At 40.7% G+C, this 20,905-nt stretch overlaps 2 protein-coding genes across 3 annotated transcripts in view; both read left to right on the top strand.

Moving 5' to 3' along the window:
• cdc14ab (cell division cycle 14Ab) overlaps nucleotides 1–4,752 on the top strand; it is a 28,373-nt gene extending 23,621 nt beyond the window's left edge. For both annotated transcript variants that reach the window (XM_005475657.4, XM_005475658.4), the window contains one exon: nucleotides 2,168–4,752. In XM_005475657.4, the coding sequence (XP_005475714.1) occupies nucleotides 2,168–2,197 (30 nt within the window). In that variant the 3' untranslated portion in view covers nucleotides 2,198–4,752. The remainder of the gene's footprint in view (nucleotides 1–2,167) is intronic.
• Nucleotides 4,753–5,899: 1,147 nt separating this feature from the next.
• vcam1b (vascular cell adhesion molecule 1b) lies at nucleotides 5,900–19,289 on the top strand. Its single transcript, XM_005475656.3, has 10 exons — nucleotides 5,900–6,173; nucleotides 8,848–9,150; nucleotides 10,255–10,560; nucleotides 10,645–10,902; nucleotides 10,989–11,255; nucleotides 11,967–12,239; nucleotides 15,054–15,356; nucleotides 15,444–15,716; nucleotides 17,440–17,700; nucleotides 17,801–19,289. The coding sequence occupies exons 1-10, from the start codon at nucleotides 6,128–6,130 to the stop codon at nucleotides 17,959–17,961; spliced, it is 2,451 nt and encodes an 816-aa protein (XP_005475713.1). The 5' UTR covers nucleotides 5,900–6,127; the 3' UTR covers nucleotides 17,962–19,289.
• Nucleotides 19,290–20,905: the final 1,616 nt, after the last annotated feature.

Genomic DNA, 20,905 nt, shown 5'->3' on the forward strand with positions numbered 1-20,905 from the left:
AAGGTGGGGACATCATGGTGTGGGGCTTTTAAGTATACGGCAGTGGCAGTTTTGAAGGAAGAATGAATGGAAAAATGTACCAAGACATTTTTGATAAAAATCTGCTGCCATCTACCAGGATGATGGAGATGAAACGATGGTGGACATTTCAGCAAGACAGCGATCCCAAACACACAGGCAACAAAACTCTGAGCTGGTTTCAGAGAAGAAAATAAAGCTGCTTGAATGGCGCAGCCAGTCAGCTGACATGAATCTGATTTAAAATGTATGGAAAGAACTAAAGCTAAAAGATCATAGTAGGGGCCGTCAGAATGGGCCAAAATCACACCCAATCAGTGCACCTGCCTAGTTTCACCATACAGGGTTTTGTACAAAGTATTAAATACATTTCAGTAAGCGTATTCAATACTTTTCCCTGTGTCCTTCTCATTATTACATATAACTTAATTTAAGAACACCTATGGTTTCATTTCTTTGCATGTATGGATTCGATGGGTTGTTACCAACATCTGGAGAGAATTTCACTTCAATAGTACCTTTAGAAATATACTTAGTTAGAAGATTGGTGACACGTTCAATAATTATTTCACCTACTGTGTCTTCCACAGTTCCAGGAAAAAGTTGGTGAAATACCAGAAATGTGATTGATCACCTTAAAGTGTGATATGATCCTCATCTAAACCACAATGTTATTACCAAATATGCAGCTAATCACTCAAAGTGCAGGTTAGAAAAAAAAGAAGTGAACCTCTGGGCTGAATCCAAAGGTCTCAGATGTTTCTCAGGTGTTAAAGATGAAAATAGAAGTGTGACATGGTATACTTCATTTCCCAAGTCAAGCATTGTTTGAGAACCACTTCTGTGATTAAGGCTTACAAAGTCTAGATGGAAAAGATCCATCAGCAAATAGAGATGTGACCTCATGAGGTGTGATCACAAACTCCCAAGGCTCTGCACATAAAACACAAAACCTTGTCCCTCCTGTAAAGCATTTGTTACCTCAGAGCCTGAGGGAACAAGTCATTTAAAACTGGGTTGAGGAATTTTAGGGGAAAATGCCAAGTCAGCAGTTTACAAGCTAATTTCCCTAACATTCAGCATGTTAGGGAAATTAAGAACGGTTGAACCAGCAAAAATGAATGTTTTGGAGCAGTGTCAGGTCACAGTGCTGACCTCCTACTTGTTGAGTCCTAAGAAGGCTTACTAATCAAGACATTGCAAAATATTGATGAACTCAAACAGTTGTAGGAAGTAGCAGGAAATGGCCCAGAATTCCTCCTCATGACTGCAAGCACTATAATCAGCTACAGGAAGCATCTGATGGAGATGCTAACAGGGGTTGTACGAGTTAATAAATTTAAGGGTTCACTTAGTTTTTTGCAGCATGCACTGTGCGTACAGCTTGGTTTCTGAACGGTTCATAAAATTGCTGCTTAGTCAAGGTATTTGTGAGTGCTTTAGCATACATGTAGGCATACATGGACAAGGACCAGTGATATGGAATAAATGCAATGCTACTGTGACAGAGACTATATATGTTAGCCACAGCACAGAGAAATGTTGTTATCAAGCACACAGTCATATATTTCTGATGAAAAATGTTGCCAATTATGTAAAATGAGCTTTCGGAATAATGAAAAACTGAGCAGCAGTGTCTACTGTAAAAATGTGGGCATGTCTGCAGAGGCACAGTGCAAATGGACTGCAGGGAGCAACACACAAAGACATTGTAGATACAACTCTGTTTAGACACCGGTGTGCTTATTTTAGTTTTACACACTCAGAAAATCCCTTTCATGTTGTTACGTCATTCCCAGCTAAATTTATATTGGTGCTGGTGACATGAACCAGCTCCACAGAGTACTGCAGAGCTTTTCATGTTTTCAGCTATGACTTTAGAAAGAACTCTGAATTTTATTGTACAGACTTTTAAGGTGGCCATGATGTCTATGACCAATATAGATTGTAAATATCATGATGAACAACCATGCATGGGGCAAAAGTTTTAGATAAGCCCTGGTTGTTGTAGTTGATTTCATGAATGTCAGTTCATCTGGAATTTCCTTTTCCCACATCGTCCTCCCACAGCTCTGTTAAAGCCCCCCATAGGAAATGCAGGGATCACATTTGCCCTAAAGTTAAGCACACTGTTTGTTTTCTCTTTCAGTCTCTTCAGTCCGAGTACATCCAGTACTAAAAGTACCCACTGACCTGAAGACATTTTTCTTTTTTTTTCCTTTTTTCTCTCCACAACCCGGCTCCTAAATTGGATGTTCAGAGGGAACCTTCAGATGTTTTCTCTGTCAGGACTGAATCTCCCGTGAGGTGATGGCTGCTTGTTCGTCAGACTGTGTAAATGAGCTGTCTGTAAATAAATAGTCCGCACAGATGAAGATATATTTACATGGAAAATATATATTTTATATTTGTGACAGAAAGTTGTATTTTTGTTTTAATGATCAATGTAACTTTTTAGTAAAGTGAGGGATCAGCTGATGACAATTTGCTCTGTCATCATGGTTACAGTATTTCCGTCCGGCTTCTGATAGGTTAACCAGCATATTGTTTGGTTGATGTGACGATCAGCCCTCTTTTTTTGTGTTTGTGTGTCTAATTTAATCTAAAGGAATACCATTATTAATAGCAGAAGAATAAGGGACCCAAAAACAGAATGTCATTAACTAAGCTCAGGGTATTAAAGTGAGAATGGGTGTGAATGTGTGTGTTGTCACTCACTGTACCTTAAAGAACCAGTTTAGTTTTTTAGCGTCATGATTGTAAAATGAAACCTCACCTCTCTGAATGAATTTGTCAGACTGAATTAAAAGTTTGGTAACAAGGCACCACTTCCACTTCAGTACAGTTTAGAACAACAAGAAGTTAATTCAAGGCAAGATTTCTGATATTTTGGCTGCCATCTTTTCTATACAGTCTAACCAGTAGAGCTGGAAGGGAAACAATTTAAAGGAGGTGAACAGTAAATGGAAAATGATTAGCAGGCAGTGAAGCATGTGGTTGTATAGTAATGAGTTTAAACTGTGGGATCAGGGTTAGTTTTAGCCATGTGGACAGCAGACATCAGCAGGCATGCTCTTTACACTAGAAGCACTTGTTGCTGTCAGTAGCATCAGGAAGCTCTGTGTTTAGCTAACGGTGTCAGTCTGAGCATGGATTAGTGTGTTTATGTGGCCCGCAGAGTCCTCTTTTTAGGAATGACTGTGATCTTCTGTGTTGTTTTATGTGGAAAATAAGTGCTCTGTATTATTCTAAAGGTTATCGCCACAGGAACTTTCTCTAGGAAACAGGAAGTTACACTTACTTTCTCTGCTGGAACGTCCTCCAAGAATGAGCCTCCAGATTAGAACACCTTTTACCTTTCTAAAGGTTTATGAACTTTAGAAACATAGAACCTTTTCTAGCACCTCAGGATTTTATTTTAATTTAAACCTGCAAAAACCCAAAATTTGGACTCCTGTGTAAAATGTAAATAAATACAATACAAGGATTTGCAAATGTGGTAAACATATTTTATTCTCATTATAACACAGAAAACATATCTGAGAACATGAACTGAGAAAATGTGCCATTCAAGAAAAATATGAGCAGTGTCAGAAAGAGTGGGACACTTTCACATTTCCCACAGTGCAGCATTCCCTCTGCTTCCAACAGCAGTCTGTGAACATCTGGGAGCTAAGCAGAGCTGCAGCTGGACCTCCGGGAGAGGAATGTTGTGCCTTTCTTGTCTGACAGAGGGTTATAGCTGCTCAGCACTGCAAATCACTGCATTTAGTCTTTATTTACATTTCCAGAGTCCTAACTGTGTCTTCTTTGGAATTTGGACAACTTAAGCCAGACAGGAATGAGAAGGTGTCATTGCACCATGTCATTTCTATCTGTGTGCAGAGGACTGAACGTGAGACCACATCAGCTGACTAATGTGCTTCACCTTACTGCTGCTTTTAGCCTGCTGTGAAATACAGATCACGCTGCGCTGGATAAAACAATGCCCTGTGTAACTTTCCTGAAGCTTTAAACGCGCTTGATGATGACATCAGCACAGTGTTGTTTTCCTTTGCACTCATGGTGTGTGTAAGAAATGAGTTTATATGTCATTCGTGGCAGATTCCAGGGTTTTTAACATACTCGTGGGCAAATAAAATAAAAGCTCCAGCTACCAACCCAGAGAGATCACTCGTTCTGAAATCTTTATTCGATGGTGATGTCCCTCGGTCACATGATGGTTTAACTAAACTGACGTGAAGTGCCTTAAATATCTCAGAAATAATCGTTTGGATGAAAGTCACGTACAGTTCTGAACAAATTTATGAGACCACCGGTTTTACACGAGAACAAATATTTCAGAAGTATTTCACAAACTTGTTTAAAACTAAAAATTACTGAATTTCCTGAAGTTTTCATACCCAAAGTTGATCCAGGACAGTGGACTGTGAATCGAACGTTTCAGCCACTGAAACACTTGGTCAGAGTTAGGTCAACTGTGACAAAACGTACACTAGATGGTGGTCTAATACATTTGTTAAGCACTGCAAATATGAGCAATGCATAGGTTTTTATTTTTGCACAACTTGTTGCTGTTATGAAGAAGTGGAAATGGATGTCTGATGTGTATTTAATGTCTTACTCAAGTGTTTTACTGAGGGAATGTTTAAAAAACGTTGTAGTTTCTTTTTTCTTTTAGCAGAGTTTCTGTATGAGCAATAACAGGAAATAAAACAATTCCTCTGACTCTGAGTTTGTTTTTGATCTTTTGATGCTACCAGAGTGTGGTTTGAAAAAAAGTCTGGAACAGGACAAGTCCAGTTCAGACCCCAAATCGAACCAGTCTTAAGGCTTCATTTAACCCTTAAGTTTTGTGGCTCTCTCCCAGTGGATTTGCATGTAAGATGTTAAGGCTCTGAAGTGCCAACTCCTGAGTGCAAAGATGTTTTTTAAGTTCAGGGACAAAAACGTCCTGCAGTGCTCGCACGTGTGCTCCCCATTTGAGAATAAACTTTTCTGGACATGACCAACCTGATTCTCTACAACATTAGTCCAAGTGTAAAACACACACACATACACAAACAAAAGCCAAATCCAGCATAGAAGAAGCTGTCCCAAGTCCAAGACTAGTGTGGGATGAACGAACAAAGAAAGGAAAAGTGCAACACAAGTAACAGAAGTGATGATTCAGTAAATCAGAGGTCAGATATCTCAGGGCCTGGGGTGGAGGGGTGTCCAGACTTTCTCTGACTTCATCAGGAAAAGGATTGATTAGTCTGAATCCTCATCAAACTAATCAATGCTAAATCACAGAGGCTGTAAATCACTCAGGCTGTTATCACTCAGTTTCCAGATCATTCAATCAGTCAGGCAGAGGCCCCATAGTGAGAGCTTCACTGTATTCAGCTCATTTACTCCTTAATGTGATTCAGCATTTCTGCTGCTGTTTCATCAGTTCACTGACAGCAAAAGGAAATATTTGACTAAATGTATCTAAGTGAGAAGGCAGCATTGGAGTGAATTCATGTTCATAAAAATGCTGATTTGTCCTTCTTACTATAACCACTGCCTGTGACACTTCTGTCTTGTGGCTGATTTAATGTCACTGAAAAAGATCGTTGAAAAAACATCAGATTCGCATAAAAAGAGAAACTAAAGGTGAGAGGAAAATAACCCAGGTGTGAAACGAGGAATATCACATGTAGAGAAGAACTAAATTTAACAGAAGCATGAGAAAAAGATGGAAACGTGTAGTGCACAGACACGAGGAGAAAGAAAAGGCGACAGAATGCAGAAAAGAGAACGGAAGGAAAGACCGAGGGGCCCTAAACGGAGCACAAAGCGACGGTGAAGTTTTCCCGCTCATCGCGTGTCCCGCAGAGGGCGCTGTTGCCCGCGCGTGCACAGACACACACTTGGAGCTGGATGACGGGAGGGGGCGTTTGCTTCATCAGCCCTGTTTAGGGCTTCAGAGACCCTCTGTGATTCATCATCGCCGGATTTTCTGCTTCAGATCCCGAAACTCCGAGAAACGAGACGCTGCTCTGTTTGTTCACGAACCCATCCATCCGCCCATCATCCGTCCATCCATCCATCCATCGGCGTATTTGTGGCCTCAGCGGAGAAGATGGATCTTCTGTGTGTCCGCAGGCTCTTTGTTCAGCTCATCTCAGGTAAATGTCCTTCCTTCTGATAAATCTGGTTGTTATGTGATGTCTTTTAAACGTAGAGAGATTTTTTGGGGGGGTGGGGGTTATTGTAACCTCTGGATTTTCATTTGAGATTTCGTTCGTCATTTTCTTGTTTTTTTCACCAGCTTTTGTGCATGTGGTTAGTATAGCGCAAATAAAGAATAAAAAGTAGAAACATGCGTAAAAATATGAGGAAAATTCAAAAACTCACACTAAAAGCCACATTCAACTTCATGAAAATAAATGTTTCATTTCCTTTGCAATTTACAGTGAACTCTTATATGTTTTGGTGTAACTCAATCAAAAAAACCAAACAAAAAACCCCCAACAACAAACAAACAAAAAAACATTTGGAGACCGAGTGACAACACAAAAATGCCAGAAACTCCAATTCCTGTAATGGCCACTCGAGGATGGTTCTAAAAGTGGGTCAGTCTCAGGTTAAAATGCACAGCTTCACAGAATTAAAAAGTGTGTTTGCAGTATGGTACAAATAAAGCTTTTGGCCTGTGGAAAGTTTCCCCTTCATAACAACTGCACTGATAGTGGGGGCAGGCCGTGGCTGCTTGAACTGACAGAAGGGCTGACACCTGGCCACCTCAGTTCTCTTCTCATTCTACTTACTGAATTTGGGCTCTCATTTTTATTGACTATTTTGTCATTTTTATCGCACACTCCATTAAGATATTCCAAAATGTACCACAGAAACGATGGAGAGGTCCAGCACAGTTTACAAGGCGAGGCTGCAAGCCCTAGCAATCAAAGCAACCACACCCGTAATTTAAGTCTGGCCAGTATCCAAATGAATGAGTTCTAAAAACATGAGCTATCATAAAGTTTTTATGAAGGTGGAAGCTCAACAGAAACCAAAACTGTTTATTTGTACCAAACTGTAAATATGCTTTTTAATGTTGTAAACGTGGACATTTGAACATGGAAGCACAGACGAACTGCAGTTTTTGCCTCTTCTACACTGGCTAAATTGTTTTAGTCCCACAGGTTATTGCTTGGTAGACACACAACCATCATAACTTCTGATGGCCTCTCACAGTGGACTCACCTCTGTGCTTGTCCTGCTAAACCTCAGTGCAGAGTTCGATACTGTTGACCATAATATTTTATTACAGCGATTAGAGCATGCTGTAGTTGTTAAAGGTTTTGACTCATATCTATCTAATAGACTCCATATTTTCATGTAAATGGAGAGTCCTCTTCACACACTGAGGTTAATTCCGGAGTTCCACAGGGTTCTGTGCTAGGACCAGTTTTGTTATACATGCTTCCTTTAGGCAGTATCATTAGAGAGCATAGCAATAACATTTTCACTGCTATGCAGATGACACTCAACTTTATCTGTCCATGAAGCCAGATTACACACACTAATTAGTTAAACTGCAGGAAAAACATAACAGAAAGACCTGGATGACCTCTAATTTTCTGCTTCTAAGTTCAGATAAAACTGAGGTTATTGTGCTTCGCCCTAAAATTTTAGAAATATGGTCCCAACCAGATTCTTACTCTGGATGGGGTTACTTTGACCTCCAGTAACACTGTGAGGAATCTTGGAGTCATTTTTGACCAGGACATGTCCTTCAATGCACATATTAATCAAATATGTAAGACTGCTTTCTTCCATTTGTGCAACATCTCTAAAATTAGAAACAACCTGTCTCAGAGTGTTGCTGAAAAACTAGTTTGTGAATTTATTACTTTTAGCTGGAACTACTGTAATTCCTTCTTATTGGAATGTTCTAAAACTTCCTGAAGAGCTTTCAGTTGATCCAAAATGCTGCAACAAAAGTACTGACAGGGACTAGAAAGAGAGAGCATATTTCTCCTATATTGGCTTCCCTTCATTGGCTCCCTGTTAAATCCAGAATTGAATTTAAAATCCTGCTCCTCACATACAAGCTCTTAAATAATCAGGCCCCATCTTATCTTAATGACCTTATAGTACCATATCACATTAGAGCACTTTGTTCTCACACTGCAGGCTTACTTGTGGTTCCCAGAGTAAATTAAAAGTAGAATGGGAGGCAGAGCCTTCAGCTTTCAGGCCCCTCTTCTATGGAACAAACTCCCAGTTTTGACTCGGGAGACAGGCCCTCACTCTACTTTTAAGATTAGTCTTAAGAATTCTGGTGATTCTGAATTCTCCCTTAGTTATGATGCAATAGGTCTAGGCTTGCTGGGAGCTTCCCATGATATTTCTTCTTCGGTCACCTTTTTTTCACTCACAGTGTGTTTATACACCTTTTTGCATTTAATCATTAGTTATTATAAATCTCTGGCTCTCTTAGAATGTCTTTTGTCCTCTCTTCCTCCCCAAAGGTCGTCTAATTATTGAGGGGTTTTTTTTCTCCTTTTTTTGTATTATTGCAGCACCTTTACCTTACAATATAAAGCACCTTGAGGCAACTGTTATTGTGATTTGGCGCTATATAAATAAAACTGAACTGAAACAGAATCCTGATGGAAGCATCAAAAGAGCAACCATTCATCAGCCTCAATCGTACATCATCTGTATTTGAGGCAAAGTTTACCTGAGGTTCAACTCAAGATTAACAAACTCTAACTTTTCACTAAACCTGTTTTTTGTGGAATCTGGCCCAGCTTTGTTGTTGCTTTGTATAATTTTTGTTATTTCTGTCCACAGCTGTGCTCCTGATGTCATCGAAGCACATTTTGGCTCTGCGGGTGGACATAACTCCTGAAACAGCTCTGTTCGGTCTGGGTGAGCGTCAGCAGCTGGTCTGCTTGTTTCAGGGCTGTACCACAATGCCAAGTGTGTCCTGGTCCTTTCTGGGGGACCGGCCTCTGAGCGGGTCCATCAGCACCAACCAAACTTGTTCTGTGTTGACCTTTGAGCCTGTAAAGATGGAGCATGATGGAAGGATACAGTGTGCAGTCAGCTGCAATGGAAACGAGACAAAAGGGAGCCGCAAGGTGCAGGTTTACTGTGAGTTACCACTAAAATGCAGCATACATTTGAAATGTTATGTTATATATTTTATTATTGCTCTATTTAAAACAAAGTGAGTTTAGTGCATTTTTGTAATTTTGCCTCTGTACACATAAAGTAGATTTTAAATCTAAGATCAAGATGAGATTGAAGTGCAGATTTGGATTAGGAATCACAGAAATTTGGATGAAAACCTTTTGCAGTCACTGAGAAATAGAGGTCTAAGTATATCTAAGACCCTTGCATCACCAAATACTGTTTCCTTGCTCTAATATACTACGCCTTCATTTTTCATAACCACGTTTACTTTACTTTAAAACACTTGCTGTCACCTTAGGATAATTTTTCAATGTGCAGGGTAATCCATTAGATTACTTCCGACCCTCCCAAGGCTCACATCACAGAGGAAGAAGAAGAAGTTTGACCTTGTGATACGTAGTTAGATTTGTGAAGGGGTCCATTTTAATCCAAACCATGATCCTTTCCGCACTATACCGAGCAGTTTTGCTTACCAAAATCAAGCGAAAAGGCGAACAAATCTTGGCTTTAAAGTCCTGTAAAAGACTCCCAGCAATGTGCTTTTCTAGTGCATCACTTTAATTCTACTACAACAAACAAAAATCCACTGTAGCAAGTACAATGTAATCTGCCTCACTCTGAATCATTATGGACACCAGAATCAGCCTAATCAAAGCAATTTATTTAAATTTGTTTATTAATCTGACTTGCCAACTAAAACGGGTAAACTCACGATTTCAAGGATTAGCAGTTATACAAAAAAAGCAACAAATAGGATGGTGATGAATTTGGCTGGTCATATTATTTGTCTGGCAATTTCGTTAAAAATGCTTCAAAAGCCGTAGTGCTAGCAGTCACCAGCTGTCTGTCTGTGTCGGTGTACCTTCATGCCTCACCAGCATCCACGCAGAGAAGTTAGCATTAAAAAACTGTGTGCTTATGAAGGGGGAATTATCCAGACACAAAAACCACATTGGAACCAAACTTAAGGTGCTAGAAGTAGAATTGCACCGTTTTTATTTACTATTAGACTGTTGTTGTTATAAGAATTAATACCTGCCCTCTGTGCCTCTGCTGTTCTAGCCTTCCCATCGGACCCTGTCATCACAGGCCAGGACAATGTCAAACTGGGGGTAAATTCCACTCTGACCTGCAAGGCATTTAACATATATCCTGATGAGGAGGTGAACATCACTTGGCACAGTGGGAACGCTATCCTGCAGACCACAGTGGAAGATACCGAATCCGGGGCAGTACAGTCTGTCTACAGCTTCACAGCTGAAAACATGGATCAGGGAAGGAATATCACCTGTAGGGTCACACTGAAGCTGAAGGACCTGCCAGATGACAAGAGGACCAGAGAAAGCACAGTGCCAATAAATGTCTTATGTGAGTCTGGGTTTGGTTCTGAGTCCTCACGTCTGAGTCTTGTTGTCTGTGTCCTCATAAAGATAAAACCTTCTCTCTCTCCAGATGCTCCTGTTGTGAAGACGTTGGAGTCTAAGGAAGTGATGGCCAGCTCTCCGCTCACTCTCACCTGTTTGGCAGAGGGAAATCCTGAGCCGACCATCACCTGGAGTTTCAGGACAGCAGATGGCCGAACTCTGCAACGCGGTCAAGGCAGTCAGCTCAACTTCACAGCAGTGGAACTGTCTGAGGCTGGTCGGTACGAGTGTGATGCGCGAAACACGGAAGGAACAAACAGTAGCACCGTGGACATCACGGTTCACAGTGAGTGATGGTCCTGTTTCACTCTCAGTCTGTGCACTCCCTTTAGTTTCAATGAGTCAGTTGTGTCCCTTGTGTCTCCCAAACAGGTCCACCCACTAACACCTCCCTCTCTGTAATTCCGGGTGAGGAGGTGGTGGAGGGTCAGCAGGTGACTTTTGTCTGTAGCTCAGAGGGTGCTCCGCTCCCCAGACTGGTGCTGAGCAGGAATGGGAGAGAACTTCAAAGCGTTGACAGAGCTTCCACAATGATCTTCGACCTGCCTTACGCCCTGCTCGAACACTCCGATGTCTACCAGTGTGTTGCCTCTAATCTGTACGGATCCCAGCAGGCCTCCAGCTCCATCACTGTCAGAGGTAGTCTTTCCTCCAGTTTGTATCTTACAACGTGATCTCACAACAACTCTCAAATTTTAATATGAAATGAAATTAATGAAAGTAACTCATGTGAAGGTACTCCTAAGTGACCATCATGTGTTGTGATGGACGTCTCTAATCCCATTTCCTGATCCTTCAACCTGCTGTGAATATTCTTCCTCAGATGTCACACCAGATTATTGCAGACATAAAGCATCATAGATACAGATTATATCACACTATCTAGCTTGCAATACAATTGATATAACAATACCAGTAATACAGTCATCAATTTCATTTATAATTTTTCAGGTGCAGGTCAAGTGTGTCGTTCCTCCAACATGAGGGAGTAGTAGTAGGAACAGTAATGAGAAGTGTTACATTCCTATCAAAACATTTGTTGAGTTTGATCTCATAGCCCTGCAGCCACAGAGAAAAGGATGCTTGTGTAAAGAGAACTTCAGAGTGCAAACCTCTGTAGTAAAGAGGAGGCTTAGCTATAATTAATGATTAAGCTACAATTCACCAGACCCAGTTTAACCTCTTTGCAGATTAGTTTGGATCCATGTTTAAAGTGAGAGAAAAACTATTCAAGTTAATGGTGTAAGGGTAAAAAAGTCTCTCCTGTTAAAAGAGCCTTTACAGACAAGATTAGAATAAATGCTTTCAGTGTGAACATGCAGGATCGGTAAGATGTCTGTGTTCCTCCAGCTCACCCTCTACAGGTCGAGGCGAGTCCTCAGGTCTCTGCAGCGAGAGGTTCAGCTCTGAGTCTGAGCTGCAAAGCCTCTGGCTGTCTGCACACCCCCATCCTCCTCACCTGGTCGAGGAAAGACCAGACTATCCTCCAGACAACCTGGCCGCAGGACGGACTCTCTGTGCTCCATCTGCAGGACCTGGATCTCCAGGATCGGGGTGAATATAGCTGCCAGGCTCAGTGCGAGACCGTCAGCAGGAGCAGAAACATTCAAGTCCATGTCTATTGTGAGTCTGACACACCTGATAGCAGCTATAGTCCCGCACTGCCACTTTATTTGTTTCAAATCACACCTATTAAACCTATTAAGTAGAATCCTCTCAAACCATTTAGAGATTGCAGTAGGTGTCGAGTGGGGAGTGAACCCAAATGAAGACACCAGAGACAGAACTAAGCTTAAACTAAAAGCGAGCCTTTATGATAGCTGAAAAACTGAGCAACAAACAAATGGGACACAACGACTAACCCAACAAAACCTCAACTGGGAAAAGCAACTAAAACCTGAGTACATGACTCTGAAAACAGGATGAAATGGGAACCTAAGGCATGAAACACGAACAGGGACGTGAAAACTTCGACCAGGAAAACCTAAACATGAAATACCTGACTTGACGCTTGCCACACAGACAACTCGACGAGGAACAATACACACAATATGTACACGGAGGGTAACGAGGGAAGCGCAACTGGCGGGAGACACAGTTGGACCTAATGTGTAAACTGAACAGAGGACAAGGACTATCAAAAAGAAACAGGAACACTCTGATAGACACCCCGACTCAAGACACGCAAGCTTGACATGGTGACTGGGAAGACAAGACAAACTAACCACAGGAGGAGATCAGACCCTTAGGGGAGGAAGATCTAGATACTAAACAGAAACCAGAGGATCTAATAAGAACACTAAAGTACAGGCAAACTAAACATAAACCCCTCAGAGAATCTAATCTCTGAGGAGAATATCCTATTGCACCGAAAAACAGAACCATCCAAAAACATAAACCCCGGGTCACTGACAGTAGGAATTGTACTGCAAAATATATGATAAAGACTGTTTAATAATTGTTAATTATTATTAATTAAAAGAGGAAGTTAAAGGAATTTAAAGATAAATGAAAAGGATTTGTTGTTGTTTTTGGGTGTTTTCTTTACACTGTGTTGTGTCTGACTTGTGTCCTCGTATTTTAATAGTTTTATGTACTAAAAACTCAAACGAAACCCTTACAAGTGAAGCAGAACAGCACAAGCAGGAAAAAAGTTCTAAAACATAAGAAAATGCAACGTTTGTCAGTCTTATTCCCAGCAGTCTCACACAACAGGAGTCAGAGATTCGATAATCTCAGAGGTGCAATCTAAAGACGAACTGCTCATAACAGACACGAGGCTTAGTAATGTTTGCACAGATGTCCTGACGCCGAGCTGCTCATCAGTGTGGGGGTAGAGCTGCACACCACTGCTTTCACTGGTTTGGCGTTACAGAGAGCAGAGCATGCCCTGACAAACATCGCCGTTTTCATGACTGATCAGATAACCTAGATCCGGCTTTCTAGATTTTTCTCCAAAGCCAGTGTGTTTTTATAAAAAAAATGACTCTGTTTCACCGGATCACATGTTCCCTTCATCAGAGCTAAAAGCAGCTCCTAGGAAAACTGCAGTGACTAACAATTACTAACACGCTCGTGATCTGAGAGCCACAAACAGAGGCTCATTTTAAAAGGTTTGTTGACCGTCAGATCTGAGCTGAAGAAGATGAACTCCAACGCTCTGTCAGGAAATGACAACATGGGGGAAAGAAGCCAAACACTCGCCCATGCACTCATCTTTACCCCCCAACCACTTCAACAAAGACTGAAAACATGCAAAATCCTCCCACACAGAAAGGAGTCGAGGACTGTGTTTCTGATAGTTACATCCACACTTGGGATATCTGTTAGAGTGCATGACCTCGTTACGGCACTGGACAAGAAGCAGGAAAATGACCATAACTTCACAATCCTGATCAAGTTGCTAAAAGTCTTCCAAGTCACTTAAGGTTGCTCAGCTCTTCATTCACAGACTTTTACATTCTAGTTGTTAAACTTGCTTTTTAATGAAAAAAGATTTTAGAGATGCAGTTGTTTGTTGCATGCCTCGTGTGTTCCAAATATTTTTATACTTTGTTACTAAGTTTTTAAAGTCAGAATTCTTACTTTGATCTCAGAAATCTGGAAAAGAAACAAAAAAGGTGTGCCCACTTTTTCCCCCCCAGTGGCCCTAATCCTCTTCCATAGTTTAGAGTCCACTGGTTGTTGTATTTTCAGAGTTTACAGTGTTCCTTAACCACGTTCCCTGCTTTTAGAGGTGTTGAAAACGATTCAGTGGAACCAAAATTGTTTTTGAGAATCATAAAAAGACTCATTTAGGTTTCAGAAATTAATTTAAGGAGGTTTTTGAGGTCTTTCAGGGGAATCTAGTATTATTTGAAGAGTTTTTAAAGCTTTGGAAGGTGGACCATTTGAGATTTCAGTGATCCCATTTCAAAGGTTTGAAATGGGATCTGTGGGTTTATAGGATATTAAGGAAGTTTGGCACTCTGCTGGGCTGAAGAGCTCTTGATGAGATGAGTGAGGAGGTTTTAGATGAACATATTTTATTGGTTGAAATTGTATTAGATTAGCAGTCAAATTTTTTTTAACAGTTTCTTTAAAAAGCTTTGTATATTTTGAAGGAAAGGGTCTTGGCTAGGATTCAGGGTCCTTGAATCGGCTGGAATCAGTACTGACATTTTGCAGGTTTTTCACATGGTCTTAGAGGTCTGTGGATAGTTTGAATCTAAAAATTTCAGATCATGAATCCCAACTATGATTCACCGTTTTAAATTCCAAAATATCAGAAAAGCTTAAAAAACTTTATTTTTGATGTCTGATGACTTTGATGTAAAATGATTCGTATGTGTAATTAGCCATGAATTGATGTTTAAATCTTTGGAAGCTGATTCTTATTGGCACAATTTATATACTTTCACACTCCTGAATCCTACTTACTTCTCTCTCTCTCTCCAGCGTTTCCAATTGAACCCGTACTGGAGAATCCTGGCCCTGTCCTGCTGGGTGAAGAAGCAGTCTTCCGCTGTGATGTCATTAATGTCTTCTGGGTTAACCAGCTGAGGATTCAGTGGCTTTTGGGAAACAAAATGGTGGCGGAAAAGTCGTTCAGTTTCTCCAGTTTTTTACAGAACGTCTCTTTTAGTCTTCATCACCGGGTTGACGAGGATCATCAGGTGCTGACCTGCAGCGCAGACCTACTGCAAGAAGGCGGAGAATTGTGGAAGTCCAAGAGGAACAGCATCCATCTGCAGGTCCACTGTAAGTGTTTGTTTTTATGTTTTTTCTGCAGCTCTTGTTTTTTTTCAGATCCAGCTTTATTAAAAGCTGGATCGAATTCTTTTTCAGATCCTCCGAGGAATACATCACTGTCAATTAGGCCAGGCGAGGAGCTGGTGGAGGGTCGTCACGTGACCTTTAGCTGTCACTCAGATGGAGCTCCGGCCCCAGCACTGGTGCTGAGCAGAAATGGGATGGAGCTTCGAAGAATCAAACCAGCCACCTCATCACCACTGACCTTCACCTTCTCCCCCATCCTGCTGGAACACTCTGACCTTTACCGGTGTGAAGCATCCAACAAGTATGGATCTGAAGTGGCTTCTCACTCCATCACTGTCAAAGGTCAGATCATTAATAATAATTATAACAGGCTTCTTTTATATGCTTTTAAAGGAGGGAATGACATGTTGTAGACTTCAAAAAAATCATCCATCCATCCATCTAATTGTGGAGGAATTGTGGAGCATGAGAGGGCGAGAGGAAGGACAGATGTCCAGGCGGGAGAGACAGGGAAAGAGACAAACATTCACACTCACATTCACACCTTAGTGTGGTTTATATCAACTTATTATATCAGCTAATTTAAATTTTATCCATCCATATTTTAAATCACGCTCTACCTTCATCAGCCCTTTGTTTCCCTTTTGTTTTTGTTTCTGTCTCTGGCTTCTGATTACAGCTGTCAGAGAAAAAAGCAAACTCCCGGCATTACAGTGGAGTTATTAGTTCAGAACTTCAGCTGCCAGGCTCAGTGCAGCCATGCAGTCAAGGATGAAAACTCAGTATAAGTTAAAGCGTTTTGCTGCTGCGGTTTTCCTAAGAGTGCCATCAAGTGAAAGAGATTGAAATACATTGAATAACACAAAAGGGAATCTTATGAAAGCAAACATTCTGATCACTTCTTTACCAAACATTCAAAACTTCTCTGTCTCCTCTTGCTTCAGAGCTGATCCAGGTTGCGGCAGGTATAAAAATAGATTTATGTCTGTGGGCCTTCTAAACCCAACTGGTTAAAAATAATCATATTTATAGAAAGGCCCCATGAGCTGTAAGTGAAACAGTGAGGAGTAGATGACCTACTAAATGATGAAACACAAAGAGAAGCAAAGAAGCAAAATGTGAAAGAATGTTTAGTATCAAACTGGCATGCAAACCTGCTCGTTTTTCCTGTGGCAGGGCTCTCCACTATCAGGTGATGATGTGTTGGTTAGAGGTGTGACAGAAGGTCAGCAGGTTCAGCTGAGCTGCTTTCACACGCTTTTCACGTTCACTGTATGACCCTCTTTCCACTGAGATTTAGGTTACACGTCCTTATGTTAAAAGGGGAGGGGGTTAGTTTAAACAGATATGAGGCAATTGTTGCTGTGATTTGATGCTAAATAGTAAAATTGAATTGAAAATTGAATTGGTCAAACTATGACTGAAATGTTTCTTGAATTTAAAGCCTGGAAGATCAACAGAAAATGAACTTGCAGCGGCGTCTACAGAATGTACTGTAAAATCAGCAAAATACCCTGTAAACCAGAAGAATACACTACAAGAACCAGCAACACAGTGTAACCCCAGTGTACTGTGGTTTATGCTGCAAAGCATGATTTTAGCACTGCGTCAAAGATAGTACTGTACCTTTAGCTATAGGTGCTGAGTTGCATGGGGATTTGATGTAGATAGTGTTCTTAGAGTTTATAGGATAAAGTGCATTCTGAGTATATGAGTATATAAGTTGCTTGTGGTCTAAAGTGCTTTGATTGGACAGTAAGACTGGGAAAGTACTATGCAAATATACCTTGCTATAGCTGGATGTGCATCTTACCAAGGGCGTTGCTACAGTTAGTGGCAAACCAGACCACAAAATCAAAAAGTCCCATCAGTACAGCGATATTAGTAGTAATTTGTAAACTGTAATATATATTGTGTGAACACAATATATTAGTTAGAACAAAGCTAACTTATCCAAAATGACAAGTTTCTCAGTTGGGTCTTTTCACATTTCCTGCAAAAGTAGTTGTACAATGACAACAACAACAAAAAGGAAGATCTAATTTTAATCTGTTTCCTTATCCAGCTCCCCCGAGGAACACCACAGTCCACATCCTGCCGTCAACAGTGGTCCAGGAGGGGCAAAATGTCACTGTCTGCTGCCAAACCATCAGTTTCCCACCGTCAGCTGTGATTCTTAAGAAAATGACCAATGGCACCGAGCTATATTCTACCAATGGAACTTTCCTACTGGTCAATCTCACAGCCAAAGACTCTGGGTTATACCAGGTCAACGTGACCAATGACCTTGGGTACCAAGTCAAAATCTTCAGCATCAGTGTCAGAGGTCTGTAAATTAGTTTGGATTTTTAAGTTTGACTTGAACATATGTTACCCACAGCAGCTCTGTAAACAGTTTCACAAAACTGGCCTATTTTCTTGTGCAGAGAGAAGTACCAAGCTTCCACCCAGTTTCAGCGTCATCATCATCCCAGCCGTCTGCATCGCCACTGTGCTAGCAGCTTCTGCTCTGTTCCTCGACTACGTGAGGAGATCCAGGAAGAAAGGCTTTTATCAACTACCCCAGTCTGCTCCACCTTCAGCCTGAGGCCAACCCCGGCCTAAAAGGCCCCTGGTTCATGCAGCTACCAAGTGTGTAGCGTCAACACATCTGAATCTATGGCTGTCAGATTCTTTTAAATGTGACTACCATGTGCCATGTGGCTGCTGCAGGACAATATCTCAATATGACCGATAGCTTTTATTTCAACATGTGCTTTGTGCTTTTAAACACATGGCTTTGATATTCATAGGTGTGACCATGTTGTCCCAGCAATAAGCGGCTAACAAATGACATAATGATTTTCAGTATCCAGGAACATGTGGCTTCTGTGTGGTTAACACGTTCCATCACATGGCTACATGTCACATGTAACTGCCACCTCTGCAGATGCGTTTTACAGTTCATGGCCCAATCACATCCCAGTGTATGGCTACTGCTTTATCACATGTGGTTATGTATACCATGTGAATTAGACATGCTGATATGTGGCCACCACTTCTAATAAGGCGTTGTGTGCTAACCATCTCCAATTATGTGGTTACCGCATCTTGACCTATAGCTAGCATTTCCTAAAATGTGACTACTACCTCTTAATGTTTTACTACCACTTCTCACAATCCCAACATGGTCTAAGCCTCCCAATACACCCTCATATCCCAACAGGAATTGCCATACAGCTATCTTCCACTTGCCAAAAGCAGGCATGTATCACGGCATGTGATAATATCAAACCCTATCCTATCCTGTCATATCCTATCATATCTTATCCTTGGATATGGGAATTCTACCTCCTGATATACAGTTTAAATATTTCAACATGTGGCTTGCTAACTGTTCACACATAAAGCTAATTTTGTCCAACATGTGACAAAACTACCCAGAAATCCAGCTAACACTCCCAAGTTCATGGCTGCCAAATTTTAAAATGTGGCTGTTCTTCCAGCAAGTTACTAACATCCATAGCACTAATCAACATGTGATTATTGAAAAATAAACACTACCTATGGCTCAATAATCTTAAATGCAATAATGTTCACTGTCAGCTTTCAGCAGCATTTTATATTCTTACCACGGTCAGCTATGATAGTGACTTTTCAGTGACTGTGAACATTCCTTCAGTGAGAACTACTCAGCTTAAAGATTTGTGGAAAGCAAAGATGTTGCTCAACTTGTTAACAGAGACTTTCTGACTGACACCATATGGCTGAACTCTTCCAGAAAGTCTTCACTTTCCTCCGAACTCTCGCCGTGGTACTGCTGCACGCTTGGTGTGATGTGGAATTATCTGCTGAGTTATAAGAGATGATATGTAAATATGTGTACAGTTTCTTTTTGCTTGCTTTCAATAAAGATATTTATGTCTTTATTTCTTACCACGGGCTTTTTGAAATTTCATTGTGCAGGATTTTCCCGGGAATTCCCTGTAAGTGGCGACCTTTCGCTTTTATTTCTGTTACATTCGGTGTTTACTGGAATCCTTGGCATTGACTCAGCTATCACCATGGTGACGGCTAAGCTCCATTTCAGTCATTTCAGCTCACCAGCCTTTAAACCCAAAATTAAATAAAACACTCTGTTTTTCTCTTTCCTTACTGCTCATTCACAAGAAAGATCTGGCCAAGAAAGAAATTCTCACCAAACTCCTGCACACACAAACTACAAAGCAACTAAAGACAGATATAAAACCACAACAACAACAAAGAAAACGACCAAAAAGGCAAACTGACCCGAAGACGCACAGAAAACTACTGCCAAAATTAAACACTGCATAAATATACAAAAAAAAAAGCTTTATAATACATTCTTCTAGTCTTTGAGTATTTCTCCTATATGCAACCTTAGCCTTGTTTGTCATAATCCACCTTTGGACTCAAGTCATGTGTCAGATGAGCAAGAGGACACTGTAAAGTTTCCTATCAATAAAGTTCCCTTCAGATTCAGAGAAAGTATAAATGTTTATCCTGATTTCTGGGAGAGCAAGGAGGCCAAGAGGTCATTTAAACCTAAAGGTTTAATGACTAAGCCTTAGAGACTTAGTGCCCAGTGAAAATCTACATAGTGTTGTTGAAAGGTCTAAACCAAGAAAACCACAAAACCACATTAAAAGCAGTTTTTATCAGGAAGCAGCAGGATGTGCCTAATCATGGAAGAGTCCAACAAACTGGAAGGATAAATTAAAAGAGTTCTGTTGGCTTTTGTTTTCAGTGTGAAGCTAACTGGGTCCTCTATGCGTCGTTGTCATAGAAACAGGAAGGTTTCAGAAGTGAGGTGTGAAGAGGGGAGTCCAAGTATTTGGACCAGTTTCGAGTCAGGCTCTATAACAGTCTGTGCTTCTCTAGTTCTATTTACTATTTTAAGGCGCTGTCAACATCATTGCATAGATCTCTATGATAAATGGAAATTTGGAAGGCTGACATATTACAGTTTCCATGTGAAGGCTTTAAGAAGAGATTGAAGGCATGAAAAAAACCCACTCCTGTGGATGATGAGAGTCAGACCTTAAATACTGATCTGTATGCAGACTCTCTGGGAAGATGATAATGCCATCTCTTTAGCTTTCAACATGTTGCTCTTAAGCAAACAGAGGTGAATTAACAACACGGACTAATATGCAACTGCAGAAACAAGCCGGTGTGGTGAAAACTGAAGCTTAAGAAATGAGAAAACAACAGAGAACAGCTACAGCTAACATGGAGGGCAGCAGAAGTGCACTTTGCTCAGTAAAGGTACACCACACATACAAAATAAATAGGATACTATAAAAATTAAAAATATATTTATTCAAAATACTATCTAAAATACTATTTTCACTTAATAGCAAATATCTTCACCACCACTGCCAAAAAATTATGACATTGGTTATGTGTACTGGCATTCGGACAGTTAGCATAACATAACATAATCATCCTGCTGCAAGACAGAATAAATCAATATGTTTATCAATAATTAAATCATGTACAAACTGAGATTTGTAACAGAAGGATAGCAG

This window comes from Oreochromis niloticus, linkage group LG17, assembly GCF_001858045.2.
Source record: "Oreochromis niloticus isolate F11D_XX linkage group LG17, O_niloticus_UMD_NMBU, whole genome shotgun sequence".
Taxonomy (NCBI): Eukaryota; Metazoa; Chordata; class Actinopteri; order Cichliformes; family Cichlidae; genus Oreochromis; species Oreochromis niloticus.

Coding starts and splice junctions, on each gene's coding strand:
- vcam1b (XM_005475656.3), top strand. CDS start 6,128: ATGGATCTTCTGTGTGTCCGCAGGCTCTTTGTTCAGCTCATCTCAG. Junction 15,717..17,439: donor TCACTCCATCACTGTCAAAG/GTCAGATCATTA, acceptor TTCCTTATCCAG/CTCCCCCGAGGAACACCACA. Junction 17,701..17,800: donor CTTCAGCATCAGTGTCAGAG/GTCTGTAAATTA, acceptor TTTCTTGTGCAG/AGAGAAGTACCAAGCTTCCA.